At 46.0% G+C, this 22350-nt stretch overlaps 1 protein-coding gene across 4 annotated transcripts in view; it reads left to right on the top strand.

The window, feature by feature from the left end:
- LOC120230979 (histone-arginine methyltransferase CARM1-like) overlaps positions 1 to 21920 on the top strand; it is a 253326-nt gene extending 231406 nt beyond the window's left edge. For 2 of the 4 annotated variants that reach the window (XM_039230824.1, XM_039230825.1), the window contains 6 exons: positions 546 to 627; positions 1819 to 1904; positions 4887 to 4976; positions 7115 to 7252; positions 15666 to 15755; positions 21251 to 21920. In XM_039230824.1, the coding sequence (XP_039086755.1) occupies positions 546 to 627; positions 1819 to 1904; positions 4887 to 4976; positions 7115 to 7252; positions 15666 to 15755; positions 21251 to 21260 (496 nt within the window). In that variant the 3' untranslated portion in view covers positions 21261 to 21920. Of the gene's footprint in view, positions 1 to 545; positions 628 to 1818; positions 1905 to 4886; positions 4977 to 7114; positions 7253 to 15665; positions 15760 to 21250 lie in introns of those variants that run through there. The other 2 variants (XM_039230823.1, XM_039230826.1) reach the window with 2 other exon arrangements.
- The last annotated feature ends 430 nt before the right edge of the window (positions 21921 to 22350 follow it).

Here is a 22350-nt window from a genome sequence, read left to right as displayed (position 1 = left end):
GGACTCTGTGGCCATCGGCCACCACGGCAGGTGCCATCAGGAAGTTGCAGGCCCGAGGTTACAGCAGAATGGAAAAGAGGAATCTATCTCCTGAAACAGCGGGAATGTTGAGCGGCTTTGGAGATCTCAAGTCGTGCTCTGGGGTGGGGGTGGGGGGCAAGGATTTGTATTTCAGGACTCGGACAGCATGTCCTAGAGCAGGCAGCCATCTTGAGGCCTGAGGTCAAGGATGGGAGCCTGAAGGCTCCTAAATATCCTCATAAATATCCCCAGTCATCTTCCCCAAATAATGTCCTTCACCTCAACCACCTCCCCCTTCGTCTCTTCCCACCGCAGGTCACGCACAGGTCTGCAGGTTTGCTGCAGAGGACTTCCTCCTCTCTCCTCCCCACAGACCAGTTTCCGTTCACGTGCTCGCACACTTGTCCCAGGCTGCCTCTGCGGACCTGGGCAGCGGCCTCACAGAGCGTCACAGAGCCCGTAAGGGGCTCCGGGACTCTGCTGAGGGGAAGATGCATGGTGATTCTCTGTGTCCCCTCTTTCAGGCACCAGCAGTGTTTCTATGGGGTCAACCTGTCCAGTCTCCGGGGGGCTGCCTTGGACGAATATTTCAGACAGCCGATAGTAGTAAGTGTGTTTCATTCCAGGCTTTCCCCCATGTGTTAATCTATTGATCCGCTTGCTCGCGCTCCTGGGAGGCATGGTTCTGCCGGGCTCTGCGAAGCCGTCACAGAAGAGAAGAAAGAGCTCCTTGGAGTCCTGTGTTTTCCAGTCTTCTCAGCTCTCATCTTCTAATCAATTAAGAACATTCTCAGAGAATGGTGCTGTCGGAGGCAAGGAGACTTTCTGAGTGCCTTTCAATAAGGAACTTCTGATTCTCCCGCTACCCCAGCTCACCCCGTGTACACACTCAGCCCTCATACTTGGTCAATAATTCATATCTTCCCATTGATTCTGGTGGCCTGAGGCATAAAGGAGGAAGCTTTGTAAAATAAATAGCTTAGAACAGGAACTTTGCTGTCAAACAGATTGGGGTTTCAGTCGTGGCCCCATCTGACTGTGTGACCTTAGACAACAATAAGTTTGCATTAACCAGAACTGGCTTAACTACTGGCCCTCAAAAGCTGCCAAGCCTGAAGCTAGGGACCTCTTGTAGGGGTTCAGACAATGTCACCCGACTCTGATTCTTCTATCCTCATAATTTATCTCCGTTACCTCCGATTTAACCCTGTTCTCAGATAGGATCTCCCCCTCATGGTAGCAAAATGGCTTCAGGACCTCCAGCCTCAGATACTAACAACTCTTTAAGTCCCACAAGAGGACCTGCCTTTTTCCAATAACTTGGGCCGAAGTCCCAGGATTAGTCTGGATAGAGCCTAATCACCCTCCCTTGGGTCACGCTTCTGCAAGTGAAACTATATTCAGAGAAAAGTAATGCACGGGTTGGCCAAGCTAGGGTCACAGGCCACACCTGGAGCAGAAGGTAGAGTAAGTTTTTCTGGAACGTCTTGGAATGTAGAAGAGCAGTAAAATCTGGAGGGATGCCACTACACCAAACACCTGCTCCAGAAGCATGGTGAGGCCTGAATGCTACAACCTAATGAAGTACTTGGCCCTCAGGAAAGCACGAAGCACTTGTGCTTGATGTGTAGTAAGTGTGAAATAAACGTTAGCTACTAGTAATTCTCATTAAGCTCATGCCTTCTAAATGCTAACTCTTGTTGACCTGAAACTTCAGGAGGAAAGCCACTTCACAGTCTTGCTTGGGTCCAGTTAAACCTGACAGAAAGATAACGCCTTTGCTTCCTTTCTCCCAAGGACACATTTGACGTTAGGATTTTGATGGCTCGGACAGTCAAATACACAGTTAACTTTATGGATGCGGAAGAAGCGGATCTGCACAGGTTTGTAAATATCAGCATTACCTTTGGTCTATAAAGCCTCCTCCACCTTGCTGAGCCCCAAAACCTCAATGCATGGGTGAGATCTCGGGTGGGAGTCCCACACAGGGATGGTATATCAATACTAGTTCCGTTTTATTGCAAAACATGAATAATGCTGCTGCTTTCGTAGGTTGTTCTGAGAGTTGAATGAGAAAAGTTGAGTAGTAATAGCTTGTATTTCTACAGCCAGTCAGTGTGCAGAGCCCTTCATGTGTAATGACTCATTCCATCCTCACGACACTGCTCTACAGATGGAACTGTTGTTACCTCAATTTTACTGGTGACAAATGTGAGACAGAGTGGAACACTAGTTAGCAAAAGATCACAGAATTAGTATGTTAAAAAAAATTTTTGGAGCAGCGGCAAAAGTATTAACGCATAAGATTAGAAAGTAAGAACAGTAGGAAAACTCTCTTTATAGAGAGGGGACATTCAAAAGTGAATGCCCCCAATTTTTTTTAATGTTTATTTATTTTTGAGCAAGAGGGAGAGAGAGCACAAGCAGGGGAGGGGCAGAGAGGGAGGGAGACACAGAATCTGAAGCAGGCTCCAGGCTCTGAGCTGTCAGCACAGAGCCCCATGTGAGGTTCGAACCCAAAGACTGTGAGATCATGACCCGAGCCGAAGTCAGATGTTCAACCGACTGAGCCACCCAGGTGCCGCATGAGTATGTTAGACCTGGGATTTGAACCATTCAGAAGGCTCCAGAGCCGGGGCTGTTTGCCCTGTTAGTCACTCAGGCCAGTGCTTACAAGTATGTCAGGAAGAAGAGCTGCAACTGGTTGGGTGCTTACTAAACATTAGCTGGGCTAAGTATTTCACAGCCACTGGCTCATTTTCAAAGAGGACACTCAGTAAAGGTTAGTTTTGCCCTCCTCGCCTTCAGTTGAAGAGACTCTGAAATGAGAACTCAGTCCTCAGATGGTGCTATGAATCCCCTTTGGATGATTTTTCACTCCTTGGCAGAAGATGACTATGCATATTTTGGGGGGGTACAAACTTTAAGACCCAGCCAAGTTGTCATCTTTCCTGGACTACTGAGGAAGCAGGGGCCAGACTTGAGCAGGTGCAGCTGGCCAATGCAAACTGTCAGCCGTCTGGCGCCGACAGTGGACAAGGGGTGCTGTGTTTAGTCAGCGCAGGCTAGGACTTGCAGCAGTAACAAAAAGAAACCTTGAACCAGAACAGATGGGCCTAACCGGCTGTGCCACCCAGGTGCCCCAAGAGACTGTTAACCGTAGAGAACAAACTTGAGGGCTACTGGAGGGGGGAGGGGCCAAATAGGGGCAGGGCCTTAAGGAGGACCCTGGTGATGAGCACTGGGTGTCCTATGTAGGTGATACATCACTAAATTCTACTATTTAGAGACCAGTACTACGCTCTTTGTTAACTAGCTTGAATGTAAATAAAATCTTGGACAGAGGGAAAAAAAAAGAAACCTCAGTTGGCTTATAGCACAGGAGTCTATCTCCTCGACGCTGTTGATCTGTTGTGCCCAGATGTCACTCTGTGTAGCATCACCGCCCTGATGCAGCAGCCTCTGTTGAAAAGGGAGGGAAAAGAAGGAGCGTGCTGAAGTACGTACTGGTAATAAAAGCTTCTGCCTGGAAATGACCCAGATCACTTCTCTTCTGTTAATTGGCCAGAGTAAGTCACATGACTAGGCTTGAGCCTGGCTGAGTGGATACATGCCATGTTACCTTATGCTCAACCCAAGAGAACTGGCGTTTGGGGACACCTCCAGTCACCACCGCAGGCCCAGACCAGATGGACTTCTGTGGACTTTATTTGCTGGCCTGGGCTCCCTTCTGAGTCCCAGGGAGTTTTTTGAAAATAATGCCTGTGTTGGCTTGTCACCTGTCATTCGGCCACTTTGTGTATTGACTCAGCAAATGTTTATTGAGATCCTCCCATGTGCCAGGTAGAGTGCTGGTGCTTGCACAGGCACAAAAAGTAATTTTTTAAAGTCTACCATTGGGTGGCTCATCAGCTGAGCATCCGACTCTTGATTTCAGCTCAGGTCATGATCCCATGGTGGTGGGACCGAGCCCCACATCAAGCTCTGTGCTGAGCGTGGAATCTGTTTAGGATCCTTTCACTCTCTGTCCCTAGCCCCTGCTTGCTCTCTCTCTCTCTCTCTCTCCTCTCTCTCTCTCTCTCAAAAAAAAAATAAATAAAAATTTAAAAAATATTTAAAAGTCTACCCTTAAAGAGTTCATAGTCCATTTAGGGGAACGCAAAAACAATAGGAAGAAATGATGGCAATGCAGTGTCAAAAAATTCAGTGTGATCAACACAGTGGAAGACTCCAGAAATGCTCTGACTGCCACAGGGTGAAAAAAGTTACAACTTTGGGGGGCACCATGAATGCAATAAGGTACCACCTCCTTTGAAAATCCTTAGAGCACTCACTGCAACACATCTCCCCTCAGCAGTGGATGAATAAGACCATCTTGAAGTTGTGAAACACTTTTAATGTTTGCCAAGCACTCTCGTTCACATTTCCCCATTTGACGCACCCAAGAACCTTGCAGGGGAAGTCGGAGAGTGCCTTCGTCACCCATCAATGGATGAGGAAACTGAGGCTCAGGGGATTTAAGTGGCTTGTCAAGTAAGCGCCTAGGTCTTGTTGAGTCTTCCCCGCTGCTCCCAATCGTTGTGCGTTTGGTATAAACCATGGCCGCTCTGGCGTGACGTTCCCCGTGGCCTGGTCGGAAACTCGTGCAGGGTTTTGTCAAGGCACAGAACTCCCCGATGTGCGGCGTCACCCAGGCATCAATCACACGCTGAGAGGCTCTTGCTGCCAAGGCAACCGCACTTAAGAGAAAAAGAAAAGATTCTCTGGTTTTCCCGCTGATCCCACGAATGTATCTAGTATGCCTGTCAACAACAACAAAATAATTCCAGATGTTTCCACTCTCTCTCTTTCTTCTTTCCTTGCAGAGTAGAAATCCCCTTTGTGTTTCACATGACGCAGTCCGGCCTCATCCACGGCCTGGCGTTCTGGTTTGACGTGGCCTTTGTTGGATCCGTGTAGGTATCACCCGCGTCCTTGACTGCTCTGTCCCACGCCATCCTCTGCAGGCTGTAATCATGACTTGAAAGTGTTTTGAAGTTAATTTCAACAACAATACTCGTTTCTCTAGGTTCCAAGGAAGCAAAAGCACTTTTAGATTTTAGGGCAAAGTCAAAACGAGACAGTTTTCCATAGTGTCCTCTCAGCTCTGGCTAAAATACCATAAAAGCCTTTTAAGCCAACTGCATTGAGATTAAACAGGATGAGGAAGGGTCTGGGCTACATCAGCCCCCTTGGATTTTTCCAGAATAGAAGGTGGGAAAGACCCCCAGCTCCTGCCTCAGCTTCCGTCACGTCATCCTGGCTAGAGAACCTCTTGTACCTGGGTGGTCCCTGGAATCATTTCTCCCCTGTCTCTGTCCACACCTCCAGCCTCACAGAAGACTCCAGAGAGTTCTTCTTCAATGATCAGGCAGGCATATACCGCTACTGCTAATTGCAACATGAGGTCATTTCATCGTGTCCTCCTTGACCTTCCTAAAGAGCTTGAAAACTTCAGAAAAAAGAGGAAAAAGACCATCTACAAGCTGACTGTCCACATTTGGTGTTCCTCGTCAGGGCTGTGCCATTCCCATACCCCCAAATCTCTGCTCTCCTCCTGACTCCCCTACTCTCTTGCCAGGCCATCTCAGGCTCTGACTAGTGAAGACGATGGCTCTGGGTCACATGACGGGGCCAAAGGAAAGCTTTTGCATTACACCCCTCTCTCCTCCTTATAAAAGCGTCCAGCCTCATCTCCTGCTCCAGGAGAACAGAAGTGTCCCTGGGTCTGTGATAAAGCTCAGGGAGCTCGCAGGGGTGGGGGTGCTCAGGGGAGGAGTGGATCCCCGGCAGCCTCGTCTGGGCTGACAATCAGAGAAAAAGGAAGTGATGCTCACATCATGCCTACAGCACACAAGCATATTTGTTCAAGGAATCCGCACGTTTGTTTCTCAGACTTTCCCCCAGTGAATCCGTTCCTGCAGGGGTGAGGGAGAGAAGCTGGAAGGGGCCTGCTCCGAGGGGGGAATTCCTCTGAAGTAAAACACTTGATCCTACAAACCTTTAGAGAATTGGCATCCTACTCCAGAATGTGCCTGAGTTTATTTTGATAGAAGAGTGATTTATATTACTTAGCAGTTAAATTTTGTCAAATGCCCTCCTCCCCCCCCCCCCCCACCCCACCCCCACACCACCAACATCTTCAAATCAAAATGGACCCTGTAGGAATCGGCCATGTGCGTAACGCACACCTTACTCCACCCAAGCCAGCGACACGGTCGGCTGGGTCACCAGGACAGGTGCGCGTGGGGTTGGAGACACGGCCAGGTGTTCTCACGCCTTCGAATGAAATGAAGAATGCCCGTGCAAACACGCTCACGCCCGCACACACGTGTGAGACGGCCAAGCTGGAAGGACACCAGAGGCCATCTGCCCCAGGGCTTTTCTCGCCTCCAGAAGCCATCTCAGGGCCCCTGAACAGGTTGGCATGAGACAGTAGGAGGCCAGACTCCAGACTTGTTACCTTGAGGGACATGTAACCGACTCGGTTCCCAATTTAACTCTGTTCCTTGCTGGGCTTCTAATGAACTCTGATCCAGAAAGACAGACAGATGGGTCCCCCAGTGGCCCAGTCCCTTAAGTGTCACCCTCTTGATCTCGGCTCAGGTGTGTGGGTTCGAGCCCTGCATCTGCTATCCATGCAGAGCCTGCTTGGGATTCTCTCTCTCCCTCTCTCTCTGCCCCTCCTCTGCTCGTGCTCGCTCTCTCGCTCGCTCTCTCTCTCAAAATAAATAAACTTAAAAAAAAGATCGATAAAATGGCCAGATCCACAGGTTTGAAGCCTGGCTCTTCAGCTGCCCTCTGTGTGATGTCATGTCCTTTACCCTCTCTGGGCTGACTTTAGTTAGTGTATAGTCTTGGTGGGAGAATAGATATAAAGCTTTTGGTAGAGCCCCCAGCACACGGCAATGACCTAAATTGAGCTGTCCTTACCTTAAAAGGATTCCATGAGTCAAAAACTCTGCAAACCAGCGATCAGACTAAGTCCCCAGTCCAGTCCATGCCATATGGCCCTGGAACGTAACTGACTTTTAACTCTTCTCCCGCCCCCCAGGGTGACTGTGTGGCTGTCCACAGCCCCAACCGAGCCTCTGACCCACTGGTATCAGGTGCGGTGCCTTCTTCACACTCCCCTCTTTGCCAAAGAAGGAGAGACCCTCTCAGGGAAAGTGCTGTTTGTAGCCAACAGACGGTAAGCCGGGAAGTACCGACTACTGGGGGGGGGGGGGGGGGGGGGGGGGGGGGGGGGGGGGGGGTGCAAGCGGTGGGAGCATTTCCAGCACCTAGAAATGGGCAGCAGACGTTACAAAAGCCCGGCTAACTCTGCGACCAGGACCCCAGCAGACGTCTTCCTTGCAATGGGGGTGGGGGGTGGAGGGGGGGTGGAGGGGATGAGTCTTGGGATGACTCAAGGGCAGCGTTCTCCACCTGACCGCGGGGAAAGGAAGGGCATCCGTCGGCTCGTGGGAGCGCCTGCCTGAATTATCAAGAGCTTGAAATCCCACATCAGCTTCCTGACCTTCCTCGCATCTAGCCACACACACCCCCAAATTTAGTACAATAAAATCTATTTGTTCCCCAGGGGACGAGCACAGCAGGGCGTTACGTGGTGTCAGGCGGGGCTGGCTGCATCCCTTTGCTAATAGATTTCACGAGGCCTCTCCTCTGCAGCGATTACTTCGATATATCTCGTTTTTGAAATGCTCTATTTTCTTTCAACTTGTTGGAGCTTCTCCTGGGTAAATCAGGGCAGAAAGGAAAAGCGGAGAGGTTCAAGGACTCTCAGGATATGAAGGGCACTCAGAGATCATCTCACTCCACTCCCTTTTCTCCCTACCTCTGCCTCTTCTCGGCCGTGTGCTTGAACACTCCCGTGATGGAGAGCTCACCACCTCACATGTCAACCCTTCTATTTTTTTTTTTTTTTAATGTTTAGTTTCGAAGAAGAGGGAGACAGAGCACGAGCTGGGGAGGGGCAGAGAGGGAGACACAGAATCCGAAGCAGGCTCCAGGCTCCGAGCTGTCAGCACAGAGCCCAACGCAAGGCACAAACTCACAAACTATGAGATCGTGACCTGAGCCAAAGTTGGACACAACCGACTGAGCCACCCGGGCACCCCAACTTAAAAAACATTTTTAAAAAACCATTGATGGTTTGATATTTCGGTTTCTCCCAATATCCCCCCTCCTTTTTTTTTTTTTTTTTTGGCCACTGCAAAAAATCCTGCACTCAATATCCTTGAACATAAAGCTTGCACAGCAATGAGACTATTTCTGCGTGAGACCCCTAGAAGTGGAAATGCTAGATCAAAGGGTATGCACCTGTGACACTCTGATAAATACTGCCTTTCGCAGTGATTGCACCAGCTTCCACTCACACAGCAATGGATGGCTCTGCTCGTTTCTGCACTTCTTTTCCCTGAACTGCATGTTCTTGGTCTCTGGGACTTATGCCACTAGAGACGTGTGTGCACGTGTGGGGGAGGGGCAGAGAGACGGGGAGAGAGACAACATTAAGCAGGCTCCTCACCCAGCACAGAGCCTGATGCAGGGCTTGATCGCTGGCCTGGGATCATGACCTGAGCCGAAATCAAGAGTCAGATGCTCAACCACCCAGGCGCCCCTCCAAGTATAATTTTTGAAAGTTGCATCTGGTGTTTTGGGTTTATATTTCTTTAACTACTAGTAAGGTTAAATAACTTTTCATAGGGTTCTTGGCTATTGACGTCGTGTACTTCAGACATTTCTGGTCATTAAAAGAATTATTCTTGCTGTTCTTCCTACAAGTGCTTCCTATGAATTCTGCCCATTGACCTGACTTCTGCTTCTGCTTCTGAGGTCTGTTCCAAGCGCCAAAGGGCAGTTGTTGAAATATTTGGAGAGCTCTACCAAAATCCAGCCGGTCTTTCTGTCTGTCCAGCTAACGTCCTCAACTCCTCACTCCTATAAGAGTGGTTTCTTAAATTGTTGGAGGATCTGAGTCCTCCCCGCTGGAGATTAATCCAGTTGGTAGGACTTTTCTGGAAGGCAGCGTACAGGAAAGGAGTCCCCTGGCAGGAGACACGTGGCCGTCTTCACACCGTCTGTTTTCCCAGGCTCACGCTCTCTGTCCTGTGCTGCGGCGGAGTCGTCCGTCCTGCAAACACGGCTCCTCTTCTGTTGTTTCTGTGGTTCCAAACCCCCCACCCCCAACGGCCTGCACAGGATGTTACAGACAAGGAGCAAAGCTTTTACGTTTCAGAGAACGTTCCTCATCCTCAGCCCGTGTGTTTCGGGGAGCACCCTCGGAGATGTGCTGCCCCTGGACTCTCTGGCTTCCCTTGGCACTTCTGCGCTTTTCAAGTGGCTTACAACCAATCCCGGGTGCATCTGTGACCCTTATACATAAGCTAGAGACCGCAGATTCTGTCTTTCTCCCAGCTTTATAGAGAGTGAGGTCTGTGGTCTGTGGTCTGCAGTGTCTTTCTGTTCTGCTTGTTTAGGGGATGGTTTCCAGGAGGGAAAGTGGGAAATGCTGATTTTAAACCGTGTTCATCCTGGAAGCCACCGCTTTGTTCCTAAATCCTCATAAGCCATGTATTTAATGACCAGTTATAAAGAAAAAAATTATTAAGGAGCAGTATCCAACATCGGCTTGGAGTTTGGACTTGCCTTTTTTGCTTAACATTCTTTTGCTTTCAGATATTTATATGTGAAAGTATCTTGGCATATAATTAAATGTGTGGATTTAAGTCATCTTATTTTTCCATTACCTTTTTCTTTCTTTAAGAAGTTTTTAAATGTTTTATGTATTTCTGAGAGAGAGAGAGAGAGAGAGACAGCATGAGCAGGGGAGGGTCAGAGAGAGAGGGAGACGCAGAATCTGAAACAGGCTCCAGGCTCTGAGCTAGCTGTCAGCACAGAGCCTGATGTGGTGCTCGAACCCACGAACGGTGAGATAATGACCTGAGCCAGAGTCAGACGCTTAACTGACTGAGCCACCCAGGCGCCCCTTTTTCCTTTCTTTAAAAAAAAAAACTTTTTTTAAAAAAATGTTTATTTCTGAGAGAGACAAAGCACAAGAGGGGGTGGGGGGGAGGGGGCAGAGAGAGAGGGAGATACAGAATCCAAAGCAGGCTTCAGGCTCTCAACTGTCAGCACAGAGCCCAGTGTGGGGCTCGAACTCACAAACCATGAGATCATGACCTGAACCGAAGTCAGACGCCCAACTGACTGAGCCACCCATATGCCCCTCCATTACTTTTTTCTAACGTACCTTGGGTTTCATCCTTGTCAGTCATATTTTTTGACCCTCCTCTCCTCCATTCCCTTGATGGATAAGAAAGAAGCAAACCATTTACCTCACACACCTATGGGGTGACTCTGGGCTTCTCCAGCCTTCCATGCCTTTTTAAAAGCAACAATGTTGTATTGCTATTATTTGCCCATATGTGAACTTTTCAAAAAGAAGGCTTGAGTCTCATTCTGTGGTGTATCCCTCCTCACTTAATGCACTTCAGAAATTCAGTGATGGGGAATGACCGCCTGAATGAGGAAGTCATAACTGAGGATCCCCCTCTTCATAGGAATTTATTCTGGCTCAGCTGGAAGAAGACGCTAAGAGATTATGGGCACAAGATTCTTCACATCAGGAAGAAAGGGAGGGAGGTAGAAGGGAGGAATTTTTTTTTTAATATATTAGAAAAAAATTTTAATGTTCACTTATTTTTGAGAAAGAGAGAGAGCATGAACAGGAAAGGGACACAGAGAGGGAAACACAGAATCCAAAACAGCCTCCAGGCTCTGAGCTGTCAGCACAGAGTCCGACACGGGGCTTGAATTCACAAACCACAAGATCATGACCTGAGCTGAAGTCAGAGGCTTAACCAACGGAGCCACCTAGGCAGCCCTTTAATATTTTTTAAATGTGATTTTTTTTAAGTTTATTTATTATGAGAGAAAAAGCACGAGTTGGGGTGGAGCAGAGAGAGGAGAGAGAGGGGGAGAATCTAAGTAGTCTCCACAGCATCAATGCTGAGCCCAATGAGGGGCTTGAACCCACAAACTGTGAGATCATGACCTGAGATGGTTGGGTGCTTAACCAACTGAGTCACCCAGGCTTTCCAGGAAGCTTTTCATCTCAGTAGACCAGCACCCTGGTGTCATGAAAGAGGCCAGCTTTGGGAGTCTGATGTATCCGAGCTCTGTCCAGTCCCCTCTGCATTCTGGTCGGTGTTTTGCTCATCATGGGCAACCTAATGAATTTCCCTAGTGCCTCAGTTTCCTCACATCATCATCTGTAAAGTAGTCTACAGTCATTGTTAACTGGGCTTTGGCAAATATTAAAGGAAACAACATAGTATAGTCATCGACACACAGTAGGTCCACAGAAAACTTTAGTTCCAATTTTTCCTGCCTTCTTCTCTTCCTGACTCCCATTATAGCTCATCAGATTCTTTTGCTTTAAAATTATTACTTTCCTTGGTATTTTCCACAAACCTCAGCCCTTCGTGAGTGGCAGCGTCTTGATGCTCTTTTCAGTCAGGTGCTGCTTGTTTGTCCTGCCTTTGGATAAGGATCTCCCCCTTTCTTATTGTCAAATACTCTTTTAAACTCTGGCCTCCTGGGAGAACACCCCTCCCTCGTCCCCCAGTGCAGCCACACAGGCGCGACAATGGCTGCCCTTTTCTTCCTGGCCAGGAACATTTATGATTGTATGGCTAGCGTTTTATTTTCCACAGACTTCCATCCTTCTTCATCTGTCATTCATATTATTGCTCTGGACAATAAAACAGAACTTACCTTTTTTATGAACTTTATGAAATGTGTATCCCTCAAGTGCACGGAAGGTGATGTCCATGAAGTTTTTCAGTCATGTGCACCTAGGAGTGAAAGCATTTTGTATCTGCATCTCCCAGTTATAGACTAGCTTTTAACTTGTAATTATGTAAATGTACTACAGTAATAATAGAAAATATAAAATAGAGTGCTCCACATAGAGATCTATACATTTATATACTATATATATACACGCACACATGCATAGACATGTCTATATATACGCACATAGAAGTTTATATAGTTGTACGTTATAGGACACAAAAATAGTAATAAAAAGGATGCATAGATAAAACAAATATACGTAGGCTGATTTGGGGTCTAGCTCAGCCACTTACCCTGGGCCAGAATTTTTTGGACTATACTTTAAAATTTCTGGATTCCTATGAAGGTCTGTGGTACTCAGGTCTGCCAGGGAATTTGGTTTTCAGAGAGTTTAATGAGCTTTGTTTTATGAAACTGGTAGAAATGCTGACCAAAGAGTTAAAGGTTTGGAAGCTCCAAGTGGCGCTCCCAAAGGTCACCTCTAAACGGCTATGTCTTGTGCTCAGCCTTACTCGGACCAAGCATCTATGTGTCTGGACAGCTACATCAGAAGGAGCTATAGAGCACAATTCTTGTAAACCATTAGCAACAGTGAAGTAGTAGCGTGCGCGGGCTCAGCAGTAAGGGGTGTTTCTTTGTTCTTTGTTACTCAGCTTCTTCCAGCTCTGACCAATGTGTCCATCACACGGTTGGTATTGACTCAGTCATGTTGTACCACATGGTATGCAGTGTGATCGGATGCTTCCTGAACCGTCCCGCCTTAGCAAAATTTGAGAAACTAGGGGGGCCTGATAGAGAACCCTAGCCCTTAGCTGGTGATTAGAACCCAGCATTTACCTAGTGACTTCAGAGTGTTCAGTATGTGTCAGGTGAATGCTTGTACTCGTTTCCTAGGGCTGAAAATACTAAAAATCAGGGCACCTGGGTGGCTCAGTCAGTTGAGTGTCAGACTCTTGATTTCAGGTCAGATCATGGTCTTGCAGTCATGAGATCGAGCCCCACATTGGGCTCTGCACTGGGTGTGGTGTCTGCTTAAGGGTCTCTGTCTCCCTCTCCCTTTCCCTCTCCCCTCTCTCTCAAAAAAGAAAAAAAAAGAATTAAAAATATGAGCTAAGTATTTTCTTCCACACCCCATGTACCCGCCTTGGGGCACACTCAAACCCCTCTGAAGAACAGCAGTCCAGGGTCCATGCCACTAAAGTTCTCGTTCCTTCCTTCACCTCTCAGTAAATCCTCAGGTTCTTGAGACATTTTTTTTCTCTTTTTACTTTTTTTTTTTTCAATTTAAACTTTAGTTAACATACACTGCAATTTGGTTTCAGGAGTGGAACTCAGTGATTCATCACTTATGTACCACACACAGTGCCTGTCACAAGTGCCCTCCTTAATGGCCATCTCCCATCTAGCCCATCCCCCCACCCACTCCCCGCCAGCAACCCTCAATTTGTTCTCTGTTGTTAAGAGTCTCTTGTGGTTGGATTCCCTCCCTCTCGTTTTCTGAGCCATCTTTCCCCCAAGCTTCCTGCCACTTCTGTATCTCCATCCTCTTCTCCCTTGATGAGGAACACTCAGCCCACCCTCTACTGTACCTTCGGTTTTCTCTAAGGTGAAATTATCATGAGTTACCACATGCTCTAGAAAGACGTGTCCTGCATATTTTGTTCTCAAGTTTCCAATATCTGCTTGATTTCAAAAGAAATGTTGGTAAACCAAGTAATGATTTTGGTTTTTTTTTAATTTTTCGCTTTGTTTCTTTTTATTTATTTATTTATTATCATCTTAATATAATTTATTGTCAAATTGGCCCAACATGCAGGGTGTAAAGTGTGCTCTTGGTTTTTGGGGTAGATGATTTAGCCCTCGACCCTGGAACTAAAGTATGTTCCCACTTAGGTCTTGATCCATCTTTGTAGATTTAAACATTTTTTTTAATGTTTATTCATTTTTAGAGACAGAAACAGCACGCCAGCGGGGGAGGGGCAGAGAGAGAAGGAGACACAGAATCCAAAGCAGGCTCCAGGCTCTGAGCTGTCAGCACAGAGCTCGACGCAGGGCTTGAACCCACGATCCGTGAGATCATGTCCTGAGCTCAAGTCAGATGCTTAACCGACTCACCCACCCAGGCACCCTTCTATCTCTGTAGATTTAAAATGACTAAGTCTAGCAAAGAACTAGGTTTTAAAAAAAAATACACATTACCACATTACTGGTTCAAAAGAGTTAATAGTTATTTAGGATCCTGTATCCACAAGTTTGACAGATTATCCATTATTGGTTGTTTTATCAACACTCTACATTAATTATTGAATTTGGAGTTGGCCTCTTGGGTACCACAGCCCTCAGATGGCACTGCTCCTGAGATAGAAGAGTGCATGGTGTTTCTGCTGTTTCAGGGAAGGGCGTGTTCTCCCCTGCTTAGCTGAATCACCATCAGATTAGCCAACTTCGCCTTCCTCCTCTCACAGGCACACAGACACGTGCATGGAAGGGCTTTGGGAGCAAATCTCAGCTTGTTGCTCACGAGTCTGAGGCGGGACATAACAGGACATGACATGAAGCTCTTTTTGCCTCCCGTCAGGGAGGACAGGGCTCTGATGGGGAAAGAAGAGGGGTGGGAGTGGGTTGAGGAGAGTGAGGTAAGGTGACAATGTTACCATATCTAGCATTCTTTTTTGTAAGTTTATTTATTTTGAGAGAGAGAGAGTACGAGTGGGGTAGGGGAAGAGAGAGAGGGAACGAGAACTCCAAGCAGGCTCCGTGCTTGTCAGTGCAGATCCCAACGCGGGGCTCGAACTCACAGACCGCCAGTTCATGACCTGAGCCAAAGTCAGCCGCTTAACCAACTGAGCCACCCAGGCGCCCCAACAATGGGGAATTATTAATCACTCTGTAGTGCCCATTAGTGCGACTGAAAAATATGTTGTCAAGAATTATAGGATAAATGCGTGTTTGTGTTAAGTTAGGAGGTACAAAGGAATATTTAGGATCATTTTATTAAAAATGCATATTTATGAAAACAATAGAAGGGAAAATACACAGGAAAATTCTCTAGAGTGTTACCTGGAAGAATCTCTGGCTAGAGGCATTTGGGACTATTTTATTTAATTTATCTTTTTCCTTATTTTTCAGTTATGCTACAGTGAATAGGTAACACTTTATAACCCAAAGTAATACATATGTTGTTGAATACATATGACTAATAAAAATCCCACAAATGTAGACTCTTCAGGTTAGTCACCAAGGATATATCCTATGACCTGTTCTTATCAGCCAGTACTCACTGGAATTACCTGAGCCTTCATCTGGGGCCTCTTCAAATCAGTCACTTTTGTTGACTGTTTTATGTCATTTTGAGACTTTAACTTAGCCAGCCTTTGCACGATTGAGATTATTTTGGTTACTTCAGTGGGTGACCCATAAAGTCCCCCTATTAATTAAAGCCATTTCTGTCCTTGCTGTTGATAAAACCAGAAACACCATTAACGTTGTAATGTTTAGCCCAAGAGATTACAACTGCCAAACTCTTCTGACAAATAAACAAGGCCTTCTGTTGCCTCTACTGATATTAGTAGCGTCCGTGTAAACACACGCAACCGTAGACAGGATGCCAACCACGCACTCTTAAAACCCTCATGAAGTAAGGAGGTGTGTATACAAAGGGCCTTCAGTGTGTGTGAAGAGGTAACCGGCCCTGTAAAATGATGGCGTTGTTTTGTGTTTTTGGTTTGTTTTCTGCCATACAGACAGAGCTACGACATTCAGATCGTGGCGCTGGTAAACCAGACAGGCTTCAGATCTGGGAACATCCTCGATCTAAAGAATCCTTTCTTTAGGTAAGAAATGCTCTTGTCACGGCCATGTATATAAAATCTCAGTGGACCATATGACCAGGTAAAGAGGTCCAGAAGAATTCCAACCTTCCTAAGAGAAGAGGCGTGTACCCTTCCTCTTTAAGGAGACTTAGATCCTGAGATGGAGTTGAGTGTTTTCTGTTCCATTAAATGGAATTCAATGTGTGACAACCTGATCCTGCAACCATTAAGAGAGTCCTTCAAAGTGAACTCTTGTTCCAAATGAGCTATAATGAGCTATGTGACCTGGGGTAAAGTCAGTTCCTTCTGGCATTTGGTTTTCTCATCTGCACGATGTGGAATTTAGTTATGGGCTCCTCTGACCTTCACTCACTCATAGAAGGCTTTGTGGGTGTTTATTCCAATATACCTAAAACGTGAAGGGCGTTTAAAGTACGTGTATTGCAAGATATTTTTTGAGATCCTGGAAGTTAGGACAAAGCCCTCTTTACAAGCTAGGCAGGTGTTGTGTGGTGTAAAAACCTACCACAATGAGATGGATGTGACAGATGTTTCTGGAAGAATTCCCCGTCTTTACACCTCGTCCATATGAGCCCATTAAAAATCCACCCATGAGATCAGCCCCACAATTAAAACCACTGGGCACTGTCACTCTTGACTTTCCTACCAAAACAAAACAAAACAAAACAAATTGTTCCTTCATATTATAATGTCTCCCAAAGCTTTTTATTCAAAGCATCATGTCTCTGTAGTATTGAAAAGCATAAAGAGAAGAAGAAACATGGGAAACCAAACCAAGAGTTCTTTGGCAGAGTTGAGAAAATGAAATTGTGACCTTGAAGCATGGGAGGCAAAACACAGGCAAAACTTCCATTGTTTATGGTGTGTTCATGTTGTCACGCATAATATGAATCTTAAAATGCTAGCCATTTAGGGATATGGATGCCATCTTTAACTCTGAGGGAAGAGGGGAGTTCTCCCTCCCATCCCTCTCCACAGTCCTGTCATGTAAAGTCAAGGGCACAGATTGTGGCCTTAGAACATGCTGACTATTCACTAGGACAATTTGAAAAGACTAGGCCTCAGTCTTCTCATCTGTGAAATGGGATTAACAACACATGTCTCACTGAGAGATCTCAAGGGTGTCCTTAACATGTCCAAGCACTAAGCAGTTCTTGTTACTGGTATTCAGTAATTGCCAGTTTCTGGCCTTTCTCCCTTTTCTTGCTGGTGTCTGTGCCCCTCCTCTCTCAGGAGGTAAACAGATGCCGATCTTAGTTCATTCCAAACAGAATCATTTGGATTTGGGACGAGGAAGTGAGTTTTTGTAGCGTTTTAGAAAACCCACCTTTTGAGTGCAAGAACCATGCCAACTAGAAACTTGAGTCCTGTTTCCACTTTGTCTTACAAGAACAAGATTCTAACCAGGAAACACAGAGACCTTGAACTTGGCCAGCCCCTGCTTTGCATGAATGCACAAACCCAGTGGCCATAAGGTCAAAGCGAGGGCTGGTCTAGGTAGAATGACACGCAAGATGCCCACAGCACTGTCAAAGTAGACACGCTGTTGAGCGAGGGTGCAGGGGCAGTGGATGCCTTTCCTTTTCCCTTCTTCTCTCACTCAGCACCACGGCTGACTGACGTATTTAATTAATTAAGCAGATAAGGGTGCTTAAAAATGTGACTCCCCTAGGCACTTGAGATCTTTTTAACACTTCTTCGCCAACCCTTTCCTAATATCTAGACCACAGTATCCTAGTGTCTAGGCACACCCGTGAAGATGTGTGCTAAATGGCCAAATCTTTGAAGAGCACTTAGCAAGGAGTGCATGCTCAGATAAATGTTCAGCTGTGGTAATACCCTTCTTCTGGTCCCTTACAGTCACAGCATCTGAGAAGCAGCCCAGGTGTGTGTGTGTGTGTGTGTGTGTGTGTGTGTGTGTGTGTGTGTATTGAGGAGAACTAAAATAAGTGGGACTACCCAGAGGAATTATTGGTAATTTAGAGATAATGATTGGTAATTTCTTTATCAAAATAAATAATTTTCTCTCCATTGCTTCATTCTACCCATTTTTAGGGCATAATAGATTTACACACAAAAACAAAAAATTGATTTGGTGTTTGGCTGATCCCTGGTACCGTCTAAATACATCTAAGTGGCATGCTGAAAATATCCACCATTAAATGTGATGTGCAGGTTTCTGTCTTCCCTTAGGCAGGCTAGGGAGACTTTTATTTTCACTATTAATTATTTTAAAGTAATTTGAAAATAAGGGCTAACAGATGTTGCTAAAAGTGAGCGAAGGGACAGAACTACTTCATCAGCAAGGGAGAGCTCTCCAGTAACCCGGTAAGGTCTCCAAGGACTGTGAGGCCAGTCCTTCATCACTTGGGTCCCTCACAGTCTGTCCCCAGGTCTGGCGGGTGGGCTCCGGAATAGGAGCAGAGACCAGGACTGATGCAGTCCCTGCCTCCAGGAAGCCTGCCTTGTAGTGGGAGGGAAGGCAGGGCCTTAAACAGCTAACTGCGTAATTAATTACGTCATGATGATTGCAATGAGTGACAAGTAGGAGGGGTAAAGGGTGCCAAGAGAGCATTGATGGGGAGACCTAGACTAGAATGAGTCCGTAAAACCCACCACTGGTACCCCACACCCAGCAATAGCTGGAGAACCTACATGGTGGCCAAGTTTATTTCTTTATTTTGAAAGAGAGAGAGAGAGAAAGAGAACAAGCCGAGGAAGGGCAGAGTGAGGGAGAGACTCAGAGAATCCCAAGCAGGTTCCACTCCATCAGCACAGAGCCCCACGTGGGGCTTGAACTCACAAACCACAAGATCATGACCTGATCAGAAGAGCTCGAGACACTTAACCGACTGTGTCACCCAGGCGCCCCAAGCGAGCCCGCTTCTAAGAAGCCTTTCAAGGCCAAGGCTGGCTTAGATGTCCCTCCCAGATCACTCGGCTCTGTGCAGATACCACTTTGAGAGCATAAGTCTCAATTCTTGGGGTTTCTTTGTTCTGTAGCCCCTCCTACCTTGCGCACGGGATCATGCCTACTGCTGTTTGTAACACAGTGTTACCCAGCAGGTGCTGGGTACATGTGTGATGGATGGGTGAATGAATGCAGCCCCATGGAGCTCCTGAATGGCCCCAAAAGAACAGAGTTTGTAATCAAAATGCTGTGGCTCCAAGAGCATGTCTTCTTCCATGCTGCGGCTACGAGCCAGCGCCCTGTCCCCTTCACAGCCTCTCCCAAAACAATCTGATGCTTCTCTTCTCCCAAACACGAATTCCTTCAGTTTCGCCAACTGAACTATCACTTCCCTTCTTGCTTTTTTCCAATGAATTTATTACGTAGTTGTGAGCCAAAAGTTCTTCTCAGTGCTAGGGTATAACAGAGAATGATGAGAGTACGAATTCCCAGGTCTTGTGGTTCTAGAGAGTCTCCTCAATTGGTTGGTCCCCTGATAGACATCAAAGAAGTAAACAAATAAGAAAATTTCAAATACCGGTAGTTTTTCTGAAAACGATAAATAAAGTAATAGCTACCTGATCTCAGAACTCACACTAAACCTACGGTAATCAAGGCAGTGTATCCTGAAGAAAGGACGCACGTAGGTGAATGGAATGGAATAGAGGTCAGAAATGGACTCACACATGTACAACCAATATGATTTTCAGCGTACCTGCAAACAATTACATGGAGAGGTGATGTTCTTTTCAGAAGTGGTGAGGGAATAATTGGATGTCAATATGCAGTCAAATTAGTGACCTACCACCCATATGTCACACCATCAGAAAAATTAATTCAAAAGAGATCATGGATTGAAACATAAAACCTAGAAATGTGAACACTTGGAGAATAAAACATAGAAGAAAACCTTTGTGATCTTGGGTTAGGCAGACATGTCTTGGATGTGACGTAAATCCTGATAAGGGAAAAATGATAAATTGTCCTGTATCAAAATTTAAAACGTATCTTTGAAAGACGATGAAAAGAAGCATTATACACTAGGTGAAACTATTTGGAAGTTGCGTATCTGAGGAAAAAATAGTATCCAGAATATGAAAAGAATGTATGCTCTGATACTCTCAAAAAAGCCCAGTAATAAGAAAACAGTTTTGGTAAGAGCAAAAATGTGAACAGACCCTCCATCATAAAATGATATAATAGCAAAGAAGCACAAGAAAAGATATTCAGCATCATTAGTCAATAGAGAAATGAAAACTAGAGCCATCATGGCTACTGCCATTAGATGTATACACCTGTTAGAATGTCTGGAATAAAACTTCGGACAATACCAATTGCTGGTGAAGATGTGAAGCTGTCAGAATTCTCATTCATGGTTGGTAGGAATATAAAACGGTACAGACAATTGAGAAGATAGTTTGACGGATCCTTATATAGTTAAAAAAAAAAAAATTCACTTACCATATGACCCAGCAATCTCACTGCGAGGTACTTACGGGAGAGGAACACTCTATCTGAATGTTTATGGTAGTTTTATTTGTAATCACCCAAACTGGAAATACCAAGAGTACCCCGCAAATGGAGGATGAATAAACTATGATCCTTCCACACAATGAAGTGATTTTCTGTAAGGAAAAGGAAAGACCTGATAAAATAATACATATGAGTCTCAAATAAATGAAGCTAAAGAAATTGAGAGCAATCAGACTGAAAAGGCTACATAATGTATGATTCCATTTCTATGACATTCTGCAAAAGGCAACCTTCAGATGCAAAGAACAACTCTGACCTGGGCTTGGGGAAGGGTTGGCTATAACGAGATAGGGCAACACTTGGGGGAGATGGAACTTTCTAGATCTTGATTGTAGTAGTTGTAGTACATGTCTGTATGCATTTATCAAAGCTTGCAGAACTACAATAGAAGGTGAATTTTACTGTATGTGAATTTTTTTTTCTCAATTACATGAAAACCTACCAAAAATAACCCCACCAAAACTACATAAAGGGATAGCAGGAAACAAATAGAACATTGTGCTAGACAGTGGCAAGGCCAGGGACGGCAGGTGGGTGGTGCTTACACTGAGTGGTCTGGGAGGCCTCTTGGAAGACGTGGCAATGAGTGGTGACTTAAAGTCAGGAAGGAACCAGTGTGCAACCAGAGCCACCATCTACAAACGCCCAGTAAAGGGCAAAGGCCTGAGGCGAAACAAGCAAGGAGAGAAGTAAGTTGGTGCTTAGCCTTTGCTGTCAACCTATAAAAAAAAGAGAGAAAGAAAAAGTTCTTCCAGTGAACAGGAATCTGGACCATCATCTCAGATCTGAATTTAGGCTATGCATAATCAAACTTACTAAATATAGTGGGTAAATATAGATCTAAGACTGCCCATAGTAAAAACTCGGGGAAGGGCATGGGAGTGGGAAGGAGGAGGGGCAGGGGACCGGGAGGGAGGGAGGGGAGAGGAACACAAAACCAGCTTGCCTGCGCCTTTGGATGGAGGTGGGACTGACTTACTCTGAATCATAGAAATCACCTTCTCTGTTGTAGGTTTGCTTAGAAGATAGTCACAGCCAATCAATCAATAAGTAAAAGGAAGACCCGAGAAGCCCCTCAACGTCCAGGCTCATATTTCATGTTCCAAACATGTACTCCGCATTTTACAAGGATGATTAGGTTTCTTTAAATTCATCCCCTCCCCCCCCCCCCCCCCCCCCCCCCCCCCCCCCCCCCCGCTAACTCTAAAATGTGCCTCCTAGTTTCGTTGGCAAATCTGTATCTTGCTACTTCTGAGACTGGCTCCCTACAGCTTCCTGCATGTCGCTGAACCTTTTTTCTTTTTCAGTGTGTGGTTTCTCTTTATTATTATTTCAGGAAAGCCAACAGCATTGCTTTCGTTTTTAAAGTATTTAAAAACAGGAATGTAACCAAACCCTACCTCATGTTTATATGTATGACGTAACAGGAAAGCATGTGAGGAGTGATCTTCAATTGACAATTTTAAGCTGTTCTCACAAATACGTTCAGCACATCAGCAGCTCATTTCTAGCTCAGCCATGTGTGAAAGGATTTCTGCCTTCTTCACGTAATGGAATGATACGATGTCAGGAACGTTCTTCATCGGCGATATCTGATGACTGTGTGTTTGTAAGAAAATAAAGACGGAAACGTTGTCAGTTCTCCTAGGTTTACAATAAAAATGCACAGTGCGAGATACCAACGAGGCCTCTCCTTTACTTGAAGACTTTGTTACATGCCACACGTCAAATGGTGATAAAAAGATGATCTGTGCAAAGATCAGGTTCCCCCTGGCCCCAATGGCTCTTATAAAAATGGATGTCACACCAGCACATGAGCTAACGAAGTGCCCAGCAGCCTGCTCACCATGGGGGGGGGGGGTGCAGGGAGCTGGATTAAACCACAAGTACCTGTATCCTCACCAGCCGGGCGGTCATCCACAGCTGTGAGCTTTGGCTCACTCTGGCCACTGTGTTCCAAACAGTCTTGCCCTCCCATCCAGCCCAGCAGTCTTACTCACATCACTGTGGGGCTCACTTACAGTGCACCTTCCCCAGTGTGCGTCCTGCCCACGTTCCAAGCTCACCAAAAGGATGCCTTCCAAAGCCGACACATCTCCTGTCCATCCCTTG

This window comes from Hyaena hyaena, unplaced genomic scaffold, assembly GCF_003009895.1.
Source record: "Hyaena hyaena isolate Hyena2069 unplaced genomic scaffold, ASM300989v1 scaffold_51, whole genome shotgun sequence".
In the NCBI taxonomy this organism is placed as follows: domain Eukaryota; kingdom Metazoa; phylum Chordata; class Mammalia; order Carnivora; family Hyaenidae; genus Hyaena; species Hyaena hyaena.
This window is presented reverse-complemented; position numbering and strand designations above follow the sequence as displayed.